This window comes from Plutella xylostella, chromosome 25, assembly GCF_932276165.1.
Source record: "Plutella xylostella chromosome 25, ilPluXylo3.1, whole genome shotgun sequence".
Lineage (NCBI taxonomy): Eukaryota > Metazoa > Arthropoda > Insecta > Lepidoptera > Plutellidae > Plutella > Plutella xylostella.
In genome coordinates, this window is record NC_064005.1 from 3,306,978 (window position 1) to 3,330,875 (window position 23,898).

General features: G+C 40.5%; 1 protein-coding gene across 5 annotated transcripts in view; it reads left to right on the forward strand.

Moving 5' to 3' along the window:
* LOC105385854 overlaps positions 1-23,898 on the forward strand; it is a 78,221-nt gene that overhangs the window by 48,748 nt on the left and 5,575 nt on the right. For 2 of the 5 annotated variants that reach the window (XM_048630208.1, XM_048630209.1), the window contains exons 3-19: positions 5,800-6,017; positions 7,153-7,251; positions 8,966-9,045; positions 9,717-9,794; positions 9,999-10,078; positions 10,885-10,949; positions 11,330-11,501; positions 12,443-12,579; positions 13,266-13,470; positions 20,364-20,528; positions 22,056-22,249; positions 22,323-22,419; positions 22,515-22,763; positions 22,852-23,129; positions 23,213-23,346; positions 23,420-23,574; positions 23,646-23,846. In XM_048630208.1, coding sequence (XP_048486165.1) covers positions 5,800-6,017; positions 7,153-7,251; positions 8,966-9,045; positions 9,717-9,794; positions 9,999-10,078; positions 10,885-10,949; positions 11,330-11,501; positions 12,443-12,579; positions 13,266-13,470; positions 20,364-20,528; positions 22,056-22,249; positions 22,323-22,419; positions 22,515-22,763; positions 22,852-23,129; positions 23,213-23,346; positions 23,420-23,574; positions 23,646-23,846 — 2,607 coding nt within the window. Of the gene's footprint in view, positions 1-5,799; positions 6,018-7,152; positions 7,252-7,374; positions 7,840-7,897; positions 7,950-7,999; positions 8,052-8,965; positions 9,046-9,716; positions 9,795-9,998; positions 10,079-10,884; positions 10,950-11,329; positions 11,502-12,442; positions 12,580-13,265; positions 13,471-20,363; positions 20,529-22,055; positions 22,250-22,322; positions 22,420-22,514; positions 22,764-22,851; positions 23,130-23,212; positions 23,347-23,419; positions 23,575-23,645; positions 23,847-23,898 lie in introns of those variants that run through there. The other 3 variants (XM_048630210.1, XM_048630212.1, XM_048630211.1) reach the window with 3 other exon arrangements.

Below are 23,898 nucleotides of genomic sequence, written 5' to 3' on the forward strand. Positions count from 1 at the left end.
TTACATAATTATTATTTTTTGTACCAAAGGATTTGCCACCGAAGTGAAAGAATTGGCGAGTCAGATAAGCGTCAGTAGCTGCACACTGCACTAACATATTATAGGTGTGAATTCTGTAATACACACAAACATATTCTAAATTCAAATTGTAAAATCTTTGGCAGCAGAGTTTTGTGCTGTTTTTTTTGTTCTCACAGAGCTATGCTTTACATCAAGTAGGTATTCCAAGTGAGAGAGCGGATTTTTCCAAGCATTTGAATAGAATCCTTATTGTCGGATCACCTTCAGACTCACATCAGCACATAAGTAACACGGAAATACTAAACGTTTACGTTAATTTAAACATACTTTTAAATAGTAGTAGTATAACTTTATTGTTCATAAAACACTTTGTTCATGTACCTAACATTTTAGACATAAAAAACTATAATACAATAAGGGCGGCTTTATCGCAAAAACCGAAATCGGCGGCTTAATCTTCCAGGTAACTGTACGAGCTAGAAAAGACAATTTTGAATATAAATCAGGAAGTTGCACAAAAATATAAACACTAAAGGGAAAGGAAATTAATAGCTACTTATTTTATTAATAAATACTTAAATACATACATACTTATAAAAAACTATATTGCATAAAATATATACACCTAAATAGGTATGTAATTGAGAGCCACGTACAGGAACTAAATAGGTATGTAATTGAGAGCCACGTACAGCCCCTATGAGAAGAGAAGAAGAGAAGAGAAGGTATGTAATTCTGATGTTTATGAAGAATGTATGTCCTCATTATATGTTATATCAGTGGCATGGAATACTTTGTGTATATTCTGGAAGCTCCCTATCTAGTTAATCGGACAACCTGATTTAAACATACAAGTATGTAAGTACATAAATAACTGTTACAATGAGTAGCTTTCACTTCTTCAGCTCCATAAATATATTTCTACAAAACAGCTTCATAAACTGATGAAGGACATAACCCTCGTTCTTACAGCACTGTCGGGTAATAAACTGTGTGGTAAATAAATCCCCGGGAAAGTGGAGGGAAACCAGAGTAGATTTGATCTTGACAGAACACAATACCGTCATAAAATTCAACATGACTTAACACGAGTAAACTTTATGAGTGATAGAGTAGAGTGCAAGTTTTTCAGACAACTTACTTCGACAGTACAGGCTACAAAATAGATAACCAACACTAAGGTTTTTTTACGAAAGGTCATAAACGAAAATGATTATTGGTAGGTACAAAAATGATATTTTTCTGCTTTCGGCAATGCCAATTTCGCTATAACTGTATACGGAAGATTTTGTAGAGTATGACTTTAAATACTTTTTCGCTTTTAAAGAAACATATTTTAAAGCTCTTTGACTCGAATGAAAGCGATGCGCCAAGAAATGGATGTGTAACATGCTCTATGTCGACACTCTTTGATGTTCCCTATTTGCCTCGGGCGGGTGACAATTTATCGTGCTCTTGTGGGTAAAAATACAAGGAACCAGTGACAAAGTTCACAAGAATTCAAGTAAGTATAATCATCCGTTTGCTATAGAGTTTGCTGAAAACCTGTAGGTAGGTTTATATTATATAGGTAGGTACGACTGCGGTATACGTATTTATAGTGCCACAAACTTATCTGTTCCGGTGAGAATGAATTAAATTGGTCCATATCTAGTTACTCACTAATAAGTTATATATTGATATAGATTAGATGGATTTATTTAAACCGCAAGGGTAAATTGCCATTACGGGAAAACTTAACATCCTAGAGAATTAAGAAATATTAGAAATTTACGTGAACTCTTACCGGAACAGATAAGTTTGTGGCACTGTAGATACTTTTCTAAAGTCTATCTGTCAGCTTCACACCTGGGAACGTCAAATTAAATATAATCTGGAGTATGGAATGCAAAAGCAGCGCTGTGATTGGATGAAATTCTCTTTCGCGAAGGACTTATGTTCATGCTTAGGGAGATCTAAACTAGGCATATACTCGTACCTTATATGTGAGTCAGTGTGATTAAACCCAAAAGATTTTCTCCAATATAAATGTAATAATTTCAGATAATAAAGTAAGTTAAAATTAACCACAGGGAAACTGCCTCAATTTCCCTCCAGGCCCTCTCAATTCTCTAGTGATTTTATTAAATTTTCTCTCTTAGCTTTGTACAATTTTCTCAGCAGGCGCCGTCGTTTCTCCACATTATGTATTTAAATAAAATCAACTCCAGTTTGCTGGTGTATTTTTTTTATTTAATGAATAATTCATAGGCCGGAAGATTTTTTTTACAAATTTTTCGTGCAAATTTGATATTTTACCCAATCAGCATAGCAGGTAGCGGTTCTAAATCAAGTCTATGGTACTTGTACTTACCTACAACTAGGTACATTTAGATAAGATATAATAATGTTACCGTACTGTTGCTGTTAAAAGACTGAAATTAAAATCCTAATCCTCATCCTCAATATTACAGCCATTGACAATATTACTAACGTAATGGCCGGGCCGACTTTTATTAGTTACCTACCTACTAAGTAGTTAGTAGTTTTTTATTACATTCATAATGAAACTTCAGGTTATTCAACCTTACGTATAATCAAATTGTAATCCTTATAGTTAAAAAGTTAGAGACACGTATTATTATTATACACAAGGATCGTTTCCGATGGTCAAGGATATCTCAGTAGGACGGAATTAACATATAGAAACACAGAGCGCCAGCCACAATAGCCTTAATAGGAGTAGTGACGTAAATAACAAGAATCTAGCTATTCCTATGTTAATACTGAATGTGCGCATTTGCATGTAAGTAAAAATTCTAGCAAAAAATGCATTGCAGCTTGGTTTAATATAAGTATTAAGAAACTAAGCAAAATGCCACCATGTTTCTGTTACTTTGGTCTGTATTTTTTCTGTTATTTTGTTAGAGATATAGGGTATAGACAAAGTACCTTTGAAATAGTTAATGTATCAAGATTTCAAGCTATTCATGATAGATTAACTATTTTAAAGGTATTTAATTTATATGTATTTTAGGAAGGATTGACTGATTGTAGTATTTTTATAATTATATTAAAAGTTTAACTCTTGCGCCTCAAGATGACAATTATAGGAACTTCATCAATATACAATTTTGTCCTTTGTTTTATACAAAATATAAGTAGGTATAATCCAGTTTAAATAGACCGTTTCTAATACAGAAACTGATTGTTTTTACCGCAATCTAACACGAAATGAAGATAATGTACCAACCAGACAGCAGGAAGTCTTTTCAAAATTAAATAAGATTTTTACCCAAAGTAAGCGACCGAATCGAACGAATTCAATTCTTAATTTCACTTTCACATTTACCTACCAAGTCGGATCTCGAAAAACATAAATGAAGCCGGTTTCCGTTCATTTACCTTAAAGTAATTGGTATTTTAGATTGGTATATATTAATCAGAATGTTCCCACATTCATGTTCCTAGGGAATGAATAAGTGTTTATATTTTTGTTTTAGTTATCTACAGTACACGAATTCTAACCAGAATCACAATTAAGAAATGCCAAGGTCAACCTTAGTTTAACCTTAGTTTCTTCCAAGAGTTGGTGAATACATACAGGGTGAGTATTTCGTAGGTGCACATCCGATAGTAGGTCATAGAGATCTTCATTCTGACAACTTTTGTTATAATACCATGGAATATTGACGAAAAAAATATCTACTCCATATACAGTGCCACAAACTTATCTGTTCCGGTGACAGCTCACGTAAATGTCTAATATTTCTTCATTCTATAAGATTTTAAGTTTGCCAGTAGTGGTAATTCGCTCGTGTGGCTTTAATGAACTCATCTAATCTATATCAATATATAATTAATCAGTAAATAATGAGATATGGATCAATTTACTTCGCTCTCACCGGAACAGATAAGTTTGTCGCACTGTAGGTATTTCCATACTGCAAAAGGTTTTCTTATAAGGAAACTGCTATAGCATTGTAAAAAAAATAAGAATGTGTATAATCTTAAATCGTCCCCTTGCCGACATTCTGTCCACAATTGTTGCGAAAAAGGATTTTTCCCTACATTTAACGGCAAGCTTGAATTTAATTGTCTGAAAAAAGGAATAAAAAATTGCACATCGACGGGGCCGATTGACCTACATTCTACAGCGGATAAAATAATATTTACAGACATCGCTTTAAACACACCTAGACCGACACCGTTATATTAAGGTAAATATTTTTACCATAGGGTACGGTATTGTTATTTTTCATTAAATATAAGGTTCAATTAAAGTAGTTATCCGATGTTTTTCCAGTATGCTACTTTATTAAAAAGTTTATTTATAAAAATATAATATGCAAGAGACGGCGTTATTCATATATTATTGAAACTACTGTTTTATTAATAATTTTACAACACATAAAAACGAAGAATCATGACACTTCTTGAAGTTTTTCTTGAATAAACCTAGGTACTAGAAATCACAATCTTTTTATGATTTATTGCTCGCACTCAAACCAGAGCTTTTACAATTTGGAGATTCACCGAGAAATTGCGAGGCCGTTTTGCATTGAAATCGTCGAAAATGTGAAGAGAGGAGGTGAAATATTGCAGCAGTGGGCAGCCCGACACCGCAACACGAATATTATATCAATATGGGAAACGCTCTGTTTGACGTTAATAAATGACCCGTTTTTTTATTAAAAAAGAGTATTTAATTATTTATTTGGTGTTTTTTTTTCAGTTTAACTTTTTCCCTTGTTTCGATTGCGACCAAAAAAACATTCATTTAATTAAAAAACGGTATATTTTTCCGGTCCCGTGGGCATTAAACCCTTTCTCCGCTCGTTTCTCTTGTTCGACTCATATTTTATTTATTTTTACACAAAACAAGGCACCGTGTAAGCGCTTATGTTTGCAAAACATAATCCCAACATTGCCCGCCAATGCGTACACACTCTACAGACCCGTAAACTTGGAGTGTGTAGCGGTACGAGTATATATTTTTTATTAAAGCTGTAAAAAACTTTGTGTTTTAGTCGGCGCGCAGATTACATTTTTATTTGAGTTTTTCATTCGAATATGAGAGCGAACTTTTTTCGACCAGCAATATGCCTCGTACAGTTGACGCCAAGTTTAGGTAACATCTCACTATTTTTTTTAAATGATCTTCTGTTTCCCTCGCTTTGAAATAAAAACGTTTAGTAATATTTTTTTTTAAAAGTGCGTCTTTTAAAAAACGTCGTAAGCGCTCGTTACGGACGAAACGAAATAAAATAAATAGCTGTCAGTTACATATTATGAGCCCGCCTGTACCTACCCGATAAATGTCAACCAGTGTTCCCGTTGTAAATATTTCCCGCTTGCATTTTGTACAAACAGGAACGGTGTCTTTCCTAGGTAAATCTTCTGGGAAATCGTCTATAGCAGCGTCACGTGCGAGCTAAGCGCACGTACATAGCAGACTTCTGCAAATAACGCTACATTTTTGCTCAACGTTCCCAACAATGTAGGTTGGTACGTTGAGTCTTGCAGCTCCTAGAAGTGGGCGCGTGTCGTGACGCCAGCACTCGCGCTTGTGCTCAAAGATTCCTCAGAACCCTAACGTTATCGGAAGCATAACATATTTTTTTGGTAGGTATACCCGTTTGTTATTTTTCTAACCACAATAACTACACGCGACATAGGAACGTACTAGTACATTTTTACGTAATTTTGGCGTCTGAACGTAGCGAGAGCGCTAATAGTCCGACGGATTAAACAACCTAACTTACACAGCCAAATAACCATGGTATTTCTTTGTTACAGGTCCAAAGTCCATACCTAGTAGTGGAGTTATCCTTGGATGCCCTGGAAGGCACCCAGCTGCGGGCGCTGGGGCTACTATCAGTGTTTGGTCTGAACATTACGTACGCGGTGACCCCTCCCCCCGCGCCCGTCCCGCCCGCACCCTCACCCCCTGCCTCGTCCTGCAGTGCGCTTGAGTGCCGCTTGCTCGGCCATTGCTATGCTACTTGGGATTATAGGTGAGTTAGCATACCTATGTACATAAAACATAGAGGTGGAGATATATCGAACTTGTTTGAAATTTTGCAATATGTGGCCACAATATTTCGCTCATTTCGAGCGCTACGATAAGATATAGTGATCCTCTCGTTTTTTCGTCATATTTTAACGTAATTGAGATATCAAGAAGTTGAGTACGTCATAGATTTCATAACTTGTAGAACATTATATTTTACAGAATGAGGATCTGAGTTTGATTCTTTCAGCTTGCCATATTTCTCCAATAACAAACAGTGATTAGAAAGACATCCTCACTAACATAATATCACATAGCCAGTATAATATGAATTTATTTCCCATATATTAAACCTCTAGTTAGCGAATTCTGTGCAATGATTATCCGTTTCGGTATAATATTTGCGTTGGCGTTGTTTGTATTATTTCACGCAACAAATGAAATCCTACGATTCCACTTCTAATTATAAATTTAAATTGATATCAGGAGGTAAAACCGATGCAAATTAGAATGTAGAGTCAGTATTAACGATCCATTGAATGAATGTTATAATAAATTTGTCGGAGCAATAAAAGCATTATGTTGGGTCGTTGTCACAAATTACGATTAGTTCGCTAGATAAATAATAGCTTTGCTTTCCATGGTAAAATTTGTAAATAAATTTACATAGTGAATCAGATAACAACTTTAGTGTCTGTTGAATGATATCACAACCATTTCATTTTCACTAACCTACTACATAATTAAATATCCAAATATAACATGGTAGGACCTACTTACCACGTAACGTTACGTTACCTGGTAACGTGGTTGTTCTCATTTTCTCCTGGAAATAATATTGATGATACTTAATGAAAAATGATGATGGTAGTATTCATTCTCAACCGCTTACGTAACTTTGATTCGTGATTCCATTCACATAAGAAAAGTATGTCCGCAACCCACGCTGAGCTAAGGCCTATTTGACGTACGTATGTATACCAAATTTCATTCAAATCCGTTCAGTAGTTTTGGCGTGAAAGTGTAACAGGCAGACAAACAGACACAGTTAATTTCGAGTTTATAATATTAGTTAGGATCTATGCTGTACTGTTATATACATTTTTCTTCCTTCGTTTCTTAAACTATTTTTTCCACAGGCAGTTCTACTGCTCGTGCTTCGAGGGCTACTCGGGCGCAGACTGCGGCGCCGGCCCGCTCTGCGCGCCCAACATGTGTATGAACGGAGGCGTCTGCAGGTAACACACACTCAACACTCACACTAACAGACACACACACACACACACTGCGGCGCCGGCCCGCTCTGCACCCCTAATATGTGCATGAACGGAGGCGTCTGCAGGTAACACACATTCAACACTCACACTAACACACACACACTGCGGCGCCGGCCCGCTCTGCACCCCCAACATGTGCATGAACGGAGGCGTCTGCAGGTAACACACATTCAACACTCACACTAACACACACACACACACACTGCGGCGCCGGCCCGCTCTGCACCCCCAACATGTGCATGAACGGAGGCGTCTGCAGGTAACACACATTCAACACTCACACTAACACACACACACTGCGGCGCCGGCCCGCTCTGCACCCCCAACATGTGCATGAACGGAGGCGTCTGCAGGTAACACACATTCAACACTCACACTAACACACACACACACACACACTGCGGCGCCGGCCCGCTCTGCACCCCCAACATGTGCATGAACGGAGGCGTCTGCAGGTAACACACATTCAACACTCACACTAACACACACACACTGCGGCGCCGGCCCGCTCTGCACCCCCAACATGTGCATGAACGGAGGCGTCTGCAGGTAACACACATTCAACACTCACACTAACACACAGACACAGACACACACACACACTGCGGCGCCGGCCCGCTCTGCACCCCCAACATGTGTATGAACGGAGGCGTCTGCAGGTAACACACATTCAACACTCACACTAACACAGACACACACACACACTGCGGCGCCGGCCCGCTCTGCGCGCCCAACATGTGCATGAACGGAGGCGTCTGCAGGTAACACACACTCCAACACTTAGGGTACACCTTTACACTAACACACATATTAAACTCACTAAAACACACACACTGCGACGCTTCTTGTCGTAAACCGATCAAGAAAACAGTGCGTTTCTTTAAAAGATAAATGCCATTATTTACTGGTCTTAGTTAATTATTTATTTAATTTAATGGATTCTGGCCTTACAGCTCATCAAAAGTAAAGCATAAAATGTGCGCGAATATTTGGAATAAAAACCTTTCAGTGTTTTTAAAACTTCACTCAGACAGGTTAAGATTGAACTTTTCGACTTTCAAATTGTGGACATTACTTGAAACTTTTACTAGTACAAAGGAAAGAGTCTTTAAAGTCGCAGACTTCGAATTTAAAGTACAAAATTAAAGTTTCTATTGATTTCAGCGAGTGACTTCTTAAAACTTGGTAAAGCGGAAATCCCCTATTTGTGTACTCTGCGAACTTCCGGCAAGTTCTGAATTCGAAACAACTTAACTGTTTTTAATCTTCAATTGAGCTTTGTCTGCCGTTCCACTTGAAACTGTCCAAGCCTTCGTAAACTTTGCTATACCTATAATGAATTATACCCATCAATACAAGTCTATTTTAGTTTATCTATCGACATCAGTACTATGGAAGAAAATATATAATTGTCAGTTTCGGTATTGAGATTGAATTATCGCTTAATCCAATAAAATGCACAAAACAGTAATAACAAACCTAGCCTATTTTGACAACAATACATTAATTAAGACAAAATATAAAATACGTTTAACAAGTTTAACTATGGAAGTAGGTACCTATTGTGGACAATTTTATAGTAGGTCAATTTTAAGTTGGTATTAAAACAGTTATACCTATTATATGTAAGTATACCTTTTTGCAACACCCTGTATAACACAATTTGTCTCCACAGACAGATGGGGCTGGCTGCAGTCAGCTGTATCTGTGCTCCCGGCTTCAGCGGGGACCTGTGTGAGACGCAGATACCACCCGGTAACTAATAGCTGCCTCACATAAACACGACCTGCTGCCGCTACATGGGTCACCATATCGCGATTCCCCATAAATACGGCGCTTATCGACGTTGATAACAAACCAGTGTAGCGGCCGCAGACGTTGCGTCATACCACTCTCGCTGTCTCCCATTAAACAACTGTGAGTGGGAAGGAAACTATTTCACTACGCGACGTCGTGTCGTGTTTATGTGAGGGAGCCCTAACGTATATTTATACTGAGACCCTTTGCTAGGTGAGCGAATAACGTTCCGTATGTGTGCTTTATATGAGGTATAGGGTGATTCAGTATAAATTCCGCCCGAAAATAAAAGCGATTTTAAGTCACACTAGCGCTATATAACAAACTATATTATAATACCTACTTACTGAATACAAAGACTGCCACCATTTTACCTCCTCATCCGTTTATACATCCTATACATTGTTCAATGATCATAATAATGAAACAAAAAGGGCTAAGTAGATGCTGATTACTTAGAATACAATAGAATAGAATAAATCCTTATTCAAGAATAACAACTTATTATAAGTACATACATCCCACAAAACTACTTGGTTTACTATTCTTCGTGGTATTGCTTACAGTAAGTCTGTTGTCTTATGAGTCTCTGTATTATACAGTGTTTTTTTACTAGTTTTCTTTTCCAGAATGCGGTATTGATGAATGCCTGGATGGCTGCCGAGACGAAATGTCGTGTGACTGTAACCCGCGAGACAGCGACACAAGTAAATATATCTTCTTTATTTTCTTTATTAATTTATTGTGAAACTTGAGAAAATGTACCTATCATCGAGTAACAGAGTAGTTTGTAAAAATTGACGTTCATCAGAAAATTTTATAGTTTTACGATGAATAAAAACATTTGACTTTGACTTTGACTTCATCTACACTGGAATGAAAAATGTGTTCACGTCATTGTTTTCTTTTAGCATCAGCCCGCTTCGAGACCAAAATACAGGTGATGGACCATGTGAATAACACAAACATATCGCAAGAAATACTCACTCATGTAAGTACTAGACCTACTATAACATAGCCTTAACTACTGTACTCCTTTGTTCGGGGTAGGCGGAGGATTCATCCAACGTTACGCTATTTCCAATCTAATAGGGGCGGCCTATTAAAGCCTGTACGTATACTCATGTGCAAAGATACACCTTTGAATTCTACCTTCCGTTCAGTACTGCAGTTCAGAGCTACCTGCAAACACAATGGAGTCCAATTGAACTGTGAAGACGCACGAACCAGGAATCATGACTAAGCCAAAAGTGATTAATAGACTTGATAGTTAGTATTGAATTTTCGGTGCCATCCACTGTGTTCCGCAGAGCAATTCTGAAACTAAACCGTTACCACGTTCTGGAACTGAGTTCAAGATTGGTAGAAAGCCGTGAACATTCAAGTCTATGTAAGCTTAGCGGTAGTACCTCTGTAGATAAACTTCATAGTCGCTTACGGCACTATGAATGCTGGTTGAATTTTGTAACTCGTAACTGGTAAGTACTCAGTACAGTTTATTAAAACAAAACGAGCAGTTTTTTTTTGTTAAAGAGATATCTAAATAAAGAAGGCTCTAAGCCATTCTCTTATCAAAATCGGTTAAGCCGTTGAAAAGTTATGAGGTTATTAAATTAGTCGTAGTATTTCGTAGCGTCGTAGCGCTACGGACTACGGCGTAGCATGCTACGGCGTAGCCACGTAGCATTTACTATCAGCGTCTAAGTAGATGTAGGTACCTGTAAGTACATTATTACTTAACTGAAACCATTAAGATTTGTGTTTTTTTAAATATGTATTTTGTCCTTTTTGTTGCAGTTGACTGCATACTTCAAAGCATCAAATATAACGTTAGATGATGAAATAGAAATCTTAAATTTAAGGTAAGTTTCTTTAGTTACGTTTTCTTAACGTGTGTCTAGATATACAATACCATGAGTTCCAGTGGACCAAATTTGTCTACATTTGATAGAACTTTTTCCATGTCATAATAATTAGAGGTATATTCTATTTTATATTTCATAAAATAAAATGGCGCTTTTCTGCTGCAATGTATGTTCTATGGCTACATACCTGATTCGTAATCCACACTGCTGTATTATTATTATTTTTTATAGGAAATCGGAAAGCTATAGATTGCATCCAGTGGCGTGCTTTGATAGAGGCCTACGTCCTGCGATAGCCTTATGATGATCATAATAAAATGAAAAAGTTCTATCAACAGTCACTTTTGTCACCGTCAGTAATTGTCCCTTGTACCCAGCTCACCCGACGCGTCCGGGGCGCGTTCAGTGGCTGTCCGCGTGTGGGGCGCGCGCCGCTCGGCCGCCGCCCTGCGCGCCGCCCTCGCCCGCCTGCCCGCCGCCCGCCGCTCGCGCCTGCGCGTGCTGCCTGCGCCCGCGCATGTCGACATGCAGCCGGCGCTTAGCTTGCATGTGAGAACCTGTTTTGTAAAGGGTTTCTGATAGTCTAGCATGGGGTGCAAGACGTGACATAACTTTTCCGTCGCACTCACTTTCAACGCCACGTGATCTGAGTGAGCGCGCAGAAAAACTTTTATACCGTCTCAATGTGCGCGTCTTGCGCCCCATGCTAGGCCTTCTGGATTGACTTTGTTTCTTGGTGAATGCTGGCATGATCTATGATCTGTGTCTTCGGATCAGATTAATCGGATGATGATGGGCTGTATTAACCCTATAGGGTTAATATAACAATATATTGCTCTCATGAGCTTTGGAGGCCTTGTGTACCTGTTTGTTTTTTGTTGCTTTAGGTTGAGTAACTGTCAATGACGATAAATCCAATCACAACGTTACATTTGCATGCTAAATTAGTATTTAATTTGAGATTTTCAGTTTTGAATCCAGTTAGGTAATCAAAGTAGGCGAGTTTTAACCGTCCTCCCTTTTTTACGTACTTTTATAACTCCTGGTAAAATGATACAAATCGTGTTCATCCAATATAATTTGCCAGTTTTATTACTCGCTCGTTCATTCCACTTCTGCTTGGCTGCACATCTGCGTTGAAGAGCAAAGCTTTCAAACTATAAATTCTAATGCAGTCTATCTCACTCAGTGAAAAGTGGAAAATGTGGATAAATATGTGAATTAACTGCAGCGGTTTTATAAAGCTGAATTCTCCACGAAGTTTCCGTAATTATTGAACTGTGCATTTTGTTATCGCGCGGTGGCTGTGTGCCAAACTGTCCCAGAACTTTAATTTTATTTTACTCATTAACCTGTATTTAACACCTCTTTATTACTGCAAATAGTTTCAAAGCGCAAAATCAGCCAGTAGCGAATTAGTTCGGTAATGTGTAGCTGTGAGAATGATAAACTTATGAGGGTGCTGTTTCAAATTTTCCATTAAATTTCAGGCCCTAACCGTTAACCAGCGTTCGGAAGTATGGGAGGGGTCAGAGTTTATACTGAGCTGTACTGCTTATGGGTCTCCGGACACACGCTTCACCTGGTATAAAGATGGAGTGAAAATTAACTTCAACGGAACTTTAAGGTGAGTTTAACGACCTACTATTATTCACAAATGAATTAAAGCTAGACGAGTCCTTCTGGTAATTACTATTAAACGGCCGTTTTTGGGCCGCGAACTGTTACCTATTCTTAAAATAGAACCTTATAATTTTGAATTTACAAATAGTTAAGGAAAATAATACGATATTTTTAAAAGCTATTTAGGTACTATAAGTTTTTCATTACTCATTACTAGCACAGACAAATAAGAGAAGCTTTACAATTATACTACACTCACGAGCTATGAAAAAGTTCCACTTACAAATTGTCGATAGAAAATTACTCAAATTATTCAAAACCTAAAATTTAGAATTGATCAATATACCTACTTATTTAAGCTTTTAGGTGGTAATATTCTGATGCGCTGTTTAATGTTTTTTAATATTACAGACGCCGTCATTATTTTCTGTTTAGGAGTACGTTGGTGCTTTCCTCACTGTAACTTTTTCATTGCTGGCGAGTGTATATTCGCCAATACAAAACACATCATTTGATACCATAACTCTCGTTTACTTCCCCTTAAATCTTGTAGAGACATCTGGATACGCACGGTAGCTGAAGACGCTCTAGCTAGACCACCGGATCTTCGTGGTCCGAACCTAATAAAATTACAGCATTAAAAACAAAACACTAAATTTGATACCACAACTTTCTTTCATTTCTTCGTAGAGACATCTGGACGCGCACAGTCGCCGAAGACGCCCTCGGCCGCCGCATCTCTGTGCTGGGCGTGTCGGAGGCGCGGGCGCTGGACGGCGGGCGCTGGGCGTGCGGCGCGGACGACGCCGGCCGCCGCCGCTGCCGCGCGCTCTGGCTCGCCGTGCTGCGCCCGCCCGATGTGCGGCTGCTGCCCTCTACCTTGACTGTCAATAAGGTAACTTAATCAACGTTTAAAAATACCCTTAAGAAACACAAAAAATTGCATCTTTTTAACGGCTGAGCCGATTATGATAAAAAATAGCTAAGGACGCTCGGGTTATCATTATCTATGTCCCAAAAAAAAACAAATTGAAAATCAGTGCAGCCGTTTGGGGAGCTACACTACCACAGACAGAAACCTCTCTTTCGACGGGGGTTAATATAATAAATGCGCGGATCTTCGTGCTGGGCGTGTCGGAGGCGCGGGCGCTGGACGGCGGGCGCTGGGCGTGCGGCGCGGACGACGCCGGCCGCCGCCGCTGCCGCGCGCTCTGGCTCGCCGTGCTGCGCCCACCCGATATACGATTGTTGCCGTCTACCTTAACTATTAATAAGGTAACCTGACAAACGTAAAAAATCTCCGAGAAACACTAAGTCGCACAACTTTTTGACGGCTAAGCCGATTTTGATAAAATATGGCTAAAAACGCCGGGGTATCATTATTTATGTCCCAAAAAAAAAACGAAAATCGGTTCAGCCGTTTGGGAGCTACACTACCACAGACAGAAACTTCGGGGGTTAAGAATAATAAAGGCGTCGTATCTCCGTGCTGGGCGTGTCGGAGGCGCGGGCGCTGGACGGCGGGCGCTGGGCGTGCGGCGCGGACGACGCCGGCCGCCGCCGCTGCCGCGCGCTCTGGCTCGCCGTGCTGCGCCCGCCGGATGTGCGGCTGCTGCCTTCTACGTTGACTGTTAATAAGGTAACCTAACTGTAAAACCCCCCGATATTGAACACAAAAAGTCGCATCGCTTTATAACGGCTAAACCGATTTCGATAAAATATGGGCATGAACATTTGCCATCACACCACAACTAACATGACCTGCTATGACATAAAAAACGGGTTCCGCTCATCTGGCATAATCTTTATTGACCAAAACTCATTTCGCATAACTCGTATGGTCTAAACTTTTTTGGCCGAACCATCACTTTGCCGAGACTTATGTGGCATAAGGCTCGTTTCGTCTAAAACTCTTTAGGCACAATCTTTAAACACCTAAGTTTCGTTTGCTCAAATTTATGTTCGTCTATACCTATATATAATCTTGTTTCTCCTAATGTTATCTTAATAAATAATATATTAAGTATGTAGTAAATGTACAAATTGTGGTATTATTCTCCTACATCCCGAAAATCACGATATTGTATGATCAAAAAATCGAAAGTTAACGACTAATATAATTATTACAAACCCCATGAGATCGAAACCTAAAAATAGGTGCGACGACGAGCAAAGCGAGGAGGAGCGTGTTAGGTGCACATGTTCATCAAAACCAAAGCGGAGCGCAGCGAAGCGGAGCGGAGCGTTATCCAAACAGCGGAAACAATACAAGGCACCAGTTTGCGCTATGTAGGGAGACGCTCCGTCAAAGTTAAAGCCAAACGAATATTATTACTTTGTATAAACCTATGCCATAGCATTATTAGGCTATTCAAGATTTGGACATACCATTATTAGGCTAAACAATGTTATGCGAAATAACTTTTTACTAAACGAGATTTATGCCATAGAAAGAAAGAAAGAAAGAAAGAAAGAAAGAAACATTTATTTGACACACTGAACATTAAAAAACAGAAACAAAAAGAAAAAAAGAATACTACAAATAATTTATATGAAAAGAAAAAAACAGAAAATAATACTAACAAGCACGGTTGCTGTCCAGAGCGTCAAAAAGGCACCAGCTCAGCGTGTGCTGTGCCCAGGAGGCCACAGCGCTGGTTTTCCATACGATTTTCGGCGTAACGAGACTTTGACCAAACGTTACTATGCAATACGAGATTAGGCAAAAAAATCTTATGCCAAAAAAGGTAGAACCCATAAAAAACAAATCGAAAATCGCTTCACCCGTTTGGAAGCTACACTACCACAGACAGAAACCTCTCTTTCGTCGGGGGTTAAATATAATAAAGGCGCGTATCTCCGTGCTGAGCCCCGATGTGCGCCTGCTGCCCTCTACCTTGACTGTTACAGTGCCACAAACTTATCTGTTCCGGTGAGTCGCACTCTAATAAGGTGAACATTGTAATAAATGAAAAAAAATATATGATAACTATTGACAACTTTGAGTTAAAAACATTTGACTGTTTCTGAAGGTACTTAAGATGCAATTATTGTATTTAGGCATAATAAAAATGGAAGAAAGAGATTGTCTGGAACAAATCGTTTTTAAGGATACGCGTAGTGCATGGGCTAGTTTATATGATTTTTAACATATATTTTATATTTCAACATTATTGGCTATCATAATTTGAAAGGGTTTTGCAGACTTTGGAATGTCGGATGTATTAGACCGAGCTCCGAATTGCTTTCTCTTTAATTTCTGAAATTCCTCCCTTTATTACATTACGCTATAATGTGGGCGAAAGCTTCCTCTTGAATTTTCCACATGTTTCACTCGGCGAAAAATGTGAATTTTATATACTTCTGCAATATTAACTTGTTACAACATCAAACACAATAACGTCACCGGCTACAGTTTGTATACATATATAACTTACTGAAATTACAGTATTAAAATGTGACACTGGCAACTAGTTCTTAGTTTTACTAAACGTGTGTCTTATGTCCGAAAACGGCTACCTTTGTAACGAAAATAAATGCCAACACCAAAAGATAAAATAAAATATCTTTCGGGAATCGCTGGGGAATGATTCAGTTTCAAGATGGCTCTATTCTAAATATGTAGGTTTTCCTAACGATGTTTTCCTTCACCGTAGAGCGATGGTATAGCTACATTGTGATGATAACAGGGGATAAGAGGGGGTGATAACAGTAAGACGCCCGTTGGTACCCCAAGGAACATGAATGTCACTTTACGGAAAGTAGAACGTACGAAGATCAGTGATCCCGAAGTTGTAGGTCAGGACCCGATAATAGAATGTAAAACCGAGATTCAGAAACTTCGAATGGAGATTGTAGAATTGAGCAACCAGCTGGCTAAGGTAATACTGCGATTGGATAAATGCAACGAGAATCTGGAAAAACATGCATCCAGCGTGGTCTTAAATGAAGCCAGGATTGTGGCTTTAGAGCAGCGTGACTCAAAAATACCAACTCCGGACAACACTCAAGCGCCATCTGTCGCTCCCATAGAACCGAAGAGGCTGTTCAACGAAGTGGCCAAGCGAAACGCGATCGTCACTGTTCCTGTTCCAGCGCTCGAGTGTGCTGCTAGAACATCTAGCTCGGCCACTAATAACTCGGATAGCAGGCCCAGTACGCGTAGTAGCGGTTCGGCATCAACCCATGATGACCTATCCCAGGATGTTCAGCGTAAGCTCCCGGTCTCAGATGAGTGGACTGAAGTCAGAGGGAAAAAACCACGCCGCTTGGCATCTCTCGAGTGCAAAGCTGGACCCAGCGTGACCAGTCTCAGAGCAGTAGAGCGCCGAAAGCATCTCCATCTTTGGAACATGGAATCCGGTTTAGACGAGATCAGGGACTATTTACGTAGTTTATGCCCCAACGGAACCTGCACGGTCGAAGAACTTAAACCAAAAGGCGATTATAAATCCTACAAAATCGGAGTTCCAGACATTTACTATGATAAGTGCTTCTCGGTGGACATCTGGCCTGATAATGCGAGGGTAAAACCCTGGGTTCCCTTTCGAAAAGCCTCGGTTGCCAAGCCTCCAACATAACTCTTCAAACAGCTCACATAACACACGCTGCATTGATATCATTTACCAAAATGTAAGAGGCCTCAGAACTAAGCTAAAGTGGTTACGACAAAACTTATTAGTTTTAGACCATGACCTAATCTGCATCACTGAAAGTTTTCTCGATCAAGACATAGATGACGCTGAAGTAACTGCAGGTGGCTGGAGCATACTGCGGCGCGATCGCCCAACTGCGTGTGGCGGAGTCCTGCTATCGGCGCGCCCCGGAATAACTTTACGACGGCGTTCCGATCTAGAAACCGAAAAAGGTGAAGATTTATGGGCTTCTTTTATTTTACATGGACATTTGGTTTATGTGTGTGTAGTGTACATTGATCCACGAGCCAAAGATGAAGTTTACATGAAATGGTTTCATTGTGTAGAAAATAAGATAAATTCCCTTAAAGGTTTGAAGGTCCTCATTGGAGATCTTAATTTAAATAGTGCCTCTATTACTGTTAATAATTACTACGCATATTTTTTAAGTGTTTGTGGTATGTCTGAGATGAATGATGTGCTAAATGATTTTGGTGGAAAGCTTGATGTCGTGTTGGTGCCGGAGAGGTTCAAGTCAACCTGCGTGCGCTCCGCCGACTGCGAAGGGCTGGTGCCGCGCGCCGACCGCTACCACCCACCGCTTCATATCACAGTACCACTGCAAGAAATTCAGCAGGCTCAGTTATTGAATCCCAGCAACGTTGATACAGGTTTGGACTGGAATTTTAAAAAAGCTAACTTTGCCTTGATGTACGATCTGCTATCCAACGCCGATTGGTCACAGGTACTGGTTCATAATAATGCCGACTTGGCCGTTGAGTCTTTTTATAGCATTGTATATGATATTTTTAATAAGTCAGTTCCCAGAAAGAACAGGCCTAAAACATTATCTCGGTCTTATCCTGTATGGTTTTTGGGTGATTTAATTAAGGATATGAACCTCAAAGCAAACCTCCACAGGAAATGGAAAGCCAGAAAAAATCCAACCATATATACGGCGTACAGTGAACTGCGTAAGAATATTAAGCATAAACTGTCCAAAGCGTATACAGCTCATACCTATTCGATCGAGAACCATTTAAGGTCGAATCCCCGCGCTTTTTGGAAACACATGTCAGAGCTAAGGTCCAAAGGAGGTTTTGAGACTACTGTGTCCTATAAGGGTATTGAGTGCACTGGCAAAGGCTCTGCAGACGCATTTGCAGACTTTTTTGCTAGTGTATTTTTAGAAAGCACCCCCTCACTTGACGCTGATGTTGTAAATCGCTCATGCACAGATAAGACTGCCAGCTTAATACATGTAGGTCAAATATCGAAAGAGGATATTGCAAGAGCATTACACCAGTTAAAGCCTCGTAGTGCAATAGGGCCAGACAATCTTCCTCCGTACATTTTAAAAGCTTGCAGTAGTTCATTCATTGAGCCACTTTAATATATTTTCAATCTGTCTCTACATACTGGCAGTTACCCCAAACGATGGAAACTCTCCAGAGTCTCTCCAATCCCCAAAACCAATGACACGTCAAGTGTGGATCAGTACAGACCGATCGCTATCCTTTGTGCGACCGCAAAAATATTTGAGTCTATACTGCACAAGCGTATCTATCGGCAGGTTGCACCATTTCTGTCTGACGCCCAGCATGGTTTCCGTCAAAAGAGATCCGTAGAGACTAACTTGCTTACGTTGGTGGATATCGTGTCGCGGGACATGGAGGGAGGTGGACAAGTGGATGTCGCCTACCTTGATTTTAAAAAAGCATTCGACCGAGTCGATAACGATATACTTCTTGGGAAGTTATGTGCGATAGGTTTCTCTCCTAAACTTCTCAGACTCTGCTCGGACTATCTTCGCGACCGGCAACAGTTTGTGCGCCATGGATGCTATGTCTCTGAGCCCTATCATACTCGCTCCGGCGTCAGCCAAGGTTCAATTCTGGGACCACTTTTCTTCATTCTAATGATAAATGACTTAGAATCACAACTGCACAACTCAACGTGCCTACTCTACGCCGATGATCTGAAGCTCTCCATGCGTGTGCGTGGGGAGGCTGATTGTGCTCTGTTGCAACAGGACCTTGATGCAGTTCACCAGTGGTCGCTGGACAACAAACTACTCTTTAACACCAGCAAGTGCGCAGTTATGTCCTACACCCGAGCGAAGAACCCGTTCGAGGCGGATTATAGGCTTGGTATGGATGTTATTCTTCGCGTGTACACCATTACAGATCTTGGAGTTACATTTGACACAAAGCTGACATTTCATGACCACTTTAAAGCTCTTACAGCCAACTGTTTTAGAAGACTGGGTTTTGTTATAAGGAATGCGAAAGATTTTAGTCAAACATGCGTCATCCAGCTTCTATACAGTGCTCTGGTGCGAAGCAAAGTTGAGTCCAGCTCTGTTGTTTGGTCTCCTCACGAGTCCACATATACCCTCATGCTAGAAAAGGTCCAAAAAGCATTCCTTCGCTTTCTATATAAGAAAAAATATGGATACTATCCTTACCTCTATCCAACTAGCTTCTTGCTGGGAATGCTGGGGTTCAACTCGTTGGAAGTTCGACGGGATCTAATCCTAGCGATAATGGCATGTAGGACCCTGCGAGGAGAGACGGAATGTCCTCATATGGTTGGTGAGGTTTGCTGCCTGTTTGCCCCTAACAAGTATCTGCGAGCCAGATCTCACAGGCTGCTGGCGGTGGGTGCAGCGCGCTCGGTGGCGCGGCAACAATCGCCTCTAATTCGGGCCACTACGATGGTGAATGCCATAATAGATTCGGCACCACAAGTTGATGTGTTTGCGGATGGTTGGCCAAAGTTAAAAAAGGCATGTCTGAAATTTTGTGAGTCTGAATAGTCTGATGGATAAATTATTATTATATAACTAAATAAGTATTATTATTATTGTGCCTCTATGTAGCGCTAAGGTTTTTCTTTATAACTGTAATGCTATGTAGTGTGATGATGAATAAATAAATAATAAATAAATTGTACTTGGATACAAAGAACATGTCATGTACGGTCAGGTGCAGAGAAACCTGACCCCCCTCTCATAGTAACAATGCTTCTGAGGGGGTTCAGGTTTCTCTGCCCCTTATTGTACATGTCAGGCTGTTGTTCGGATCCGAACCCGCATTCTCTGGCGTTAGAAGTTACCGGTCTAACCAGATGACTCATAAAAGTTTCCTTCCAGGGCGACAACGTCAGCATCACGTGTCTGGCGGGCGCGAGCCGCGTGCACGGCGCGCTGGGGTTCAGCTGGGCGCGCGAGCGGACGCTGCTGCCGCTGGTGCCGGGCCGCGAGGTGTGGGAGGACCTGTACCCGGCGGGGAGCGTGCTCAAGCTGTATAATGTACAGGTAGGTAGCACAGGAAAAAAATAAAGAAAGAAAAAAGAAAGATAGTTAGAGAGAAAGAGAGAAATAGGTAACGAGAGAAAGAGAGAAAGAGGTAAAGAGGTAAAGAGGTAAAGAGAGAAATAGAGAAAGCGTGAAAGATAGAAAGAGAGGAAGCGAGAAAGAGGGTAAGAGACATAGACAGAAAGAAACGAGCGTGCACGGCGCGCTTGGGTTCAGCTGGGCGCGCGAGCGGACCCTCCTGCCGCTGGTGCCGGGCCGCGAGGTGTGGGAGGACTTGTACCCGGCGGGGACCGTGCTCAAGCTTTATAATGTACAGGTATGTAACAAAGGAAAAAAATAAAGAAAACATAAATAAAGAAAAAAGAAAGATAGTAAGAGAGAAAGAGGTAACGAGAGAAAGAGAGAAAGAGGTAACGATAGAAAGAGAGAAAGAGGTAACGAGATAAAGATAGAAAGAGGTAAAGATGTAAAGAGAGAAATAGAGAAAACGAGAAAGATAGAAAGGGAGAAAGCGAGAAAGAGGGAAAGAGGGAAAGACAGAAAGAAACGAGCGTGCACGGCGCGCTTGGGTTCAGCTGGGCGCGCGAGCGGACCCTCCTGCCGCTGGTGCCGGGCCGCGAGGTGTGGGAGGACCTGTACCCGGCGGGGAGCGTGCTCAAGCTTTATAATGTACAGGTAGGTTACATAGGAACGAAAGAAAGAAACAGTTGTTTGACACACTGACAGACACTGAAGAAAACAAAACATACAGAAAATGTTCGAAATAACAACAAAATACAGAAAATAACACAACTCGGCACCAGCTCAGCATGTGCTGTGAAGTGAAGCCTGTGAACCAAAAGGCCAAATAATGATTGTAGACTACCCTAAACAGATTTGTATATGTACATTGTACAGTCACCGTAATATTTTGCTTTGTCAAATTCCAATGTTGAGGGAATATGATTTTTTGCAACACTATAGTACTGTCACAGGACAGACGGTTGAACCACCCATTGAATACGAATAACTTTCAACTTTGGACCTCATCCATCTCGCTTTCATTTTCGCTTTTGCCTTAGGCGGAACTTCCTGAATTGCATAGCTGGCCATTTTAATTTGTATAATGGTGACTACTCGATACTCTTTAGAACATATCTGCATGTGACGAACAGTTCTACGAAGTATCTCAAAGCGGACTGTAATCAATGCTGGGCTACTTCACACAGTATACACATACACAGGGTATTGGAAAAGAGGAAATAGTGTTAATTTACTTTGCTGCATTTATTGATTGGCCAGTCATATTAGCGTCAGTAGCTGACTGTCTTATTTCGTCCATCCCACTTTGATTGAGGCCTACTTTCACCATACTCTGTTAGATCATTAAACCCCTGTTATAACGCGGGATTAGTTGTTGACAATTGAGTCTTTTGACACATCTATGAAGAATAGATTAGATGACACTTATAATGTATCAGGGGTGTTAATGATCTTACAGATTATGGTGAAACTGGGCCTAAACTAACAAATCATCTTACGTTGCAGAAGTCAGGTGAGTACCGGTGCCAAGTGTCCTCCATAGCTGGCACCACAGCCAAGAGCGTGGCTCTGTGGACCGTGGGAACCCACGACGAACACTGCGAGCACGGGGCGTCCAACGGAATCAGATGGCCGAAAACTGCTCCCGGCGCTTACGCGTCTGTATCCTGCCCTACTGGATATGTTGGAGAAACTACTAGGTAAATAATATAACTTATGTAAGTAAATACTAATGATGATGTGACTGATTTGTAATATAGACTTTGATTGTAGGTTTTGCGAACCGAAGAGCGTACATTACGGAGTCAAATGGAGATTACCAGATTTTTCGGGGTGTATTGCAGAGTCTTTAAAAAATATCTATGAACAGGTAAGCATCAATTGCATCGTCTCACTATTCAGCTATATTAAAAAAAACAATCACTTTTCTACAACAGTTAAATAACAAATAAATTGTTCTTTCAGTTTGTAAAAATTAAGTACGGCTATTCTTGGGAAGAAGTCTCATCAGTAGCTCAGAAGTACAGCGCAGTGCTTCGCTCCCTCCCAGCGCTGCCAGGTGATGGTGCCATCCCGCTCCAACACACGGCAGATATGCTTCACTATCTCCACTCCACAGCGTCTAAGCCTAGAGAAGGAAAAAGAAGTGCTGAGCATCTTCTAAAGATCTACAATACACTTTTGAAACACCCTGATGCCTTTCTGGATGAGCAGGTGAGCTGTGACCTTTACATGCCAATTAAGCCCATTCTTACAAAACGCATGATTTTGTTGCACTGGTAACCGAGGTTATATTTTTCAGAAAACTTATCAACTCCAGAACAATCTGGTTGAAACAATTGCCATGAAAGCACACATGCATGAAGAGTTCCAAGAATTCTTGGTAATGTCCAAGCCAGTACAGGATGACAATGCAGCCCATTTTAAACTTCCATTAAAAAGTTCTGGTAACGAAGAATGGATAATCGCGTCAGCTGGAGTTGAACTTGTGGAAAGGGCGGGAAATGCCTCTATTATTGCAGTTTTGTATAATAATTTAGCTTCGCGGCTTCCATCTCTCAGGTCTTCTATTGAATACAAGTACGTATTGTCTTGCCCATAAAAGAAACATTCATTCATTCAGTTATGCATAAATAGGGACTTAATAGTCAACAATGTTTCAGGAATGGACGAGAAATTGAATATCTTTTATCATCGCAACAAATTCAATTGTCAGCTACTGGAACTGAGGTCGATACTTCTATCCTCCATACAGTTTCCTTATTATTCACACACATCTACAATTATTCGGCTGTCGGTAAGTACCTCAGTTGATTTTACTTCGCTGTTTGGTTATTATGATATTATTTATAACTGTAGTCTTATTCCAGCTTCCAAGCTAGCCTGTGCCCTAAGATCTCAATCAGAGCCTGGAGCATGGTACACCAAGGCTTGTGAAGTTCAAATTCCGGAACCGAAATACATCACATGTCGCTGCCATGGACTCGGGACTTACGCTCTGTTCACAGTAGCCAGATCAACTCTGGTAAGTATCCATCCATACAATCGAAAATTCGTAAAAAAAAATTGCTCATGATTAAAATGACAACATTCTAGACAGAAGCTGAAAAGGACCTACGTGGTGTCGTGAAGATAACAGCTGGGATCGGAGGAGCGATGGGTTTGGCCGTGGCAGGACTACAACTACTTGGTCTTGTTGCCAATAAAAATGTGAAGCTGCCGATACTGCTCAAAGCTACAACAGCTGGAACCCACTCCGCTGCAATGCTGACGCTATTGGAGTGTGACACTAGACAGGTAAGGAATGATATTTGAGAACAGACGTACGGAAATATAGTCGTCTCGCTCT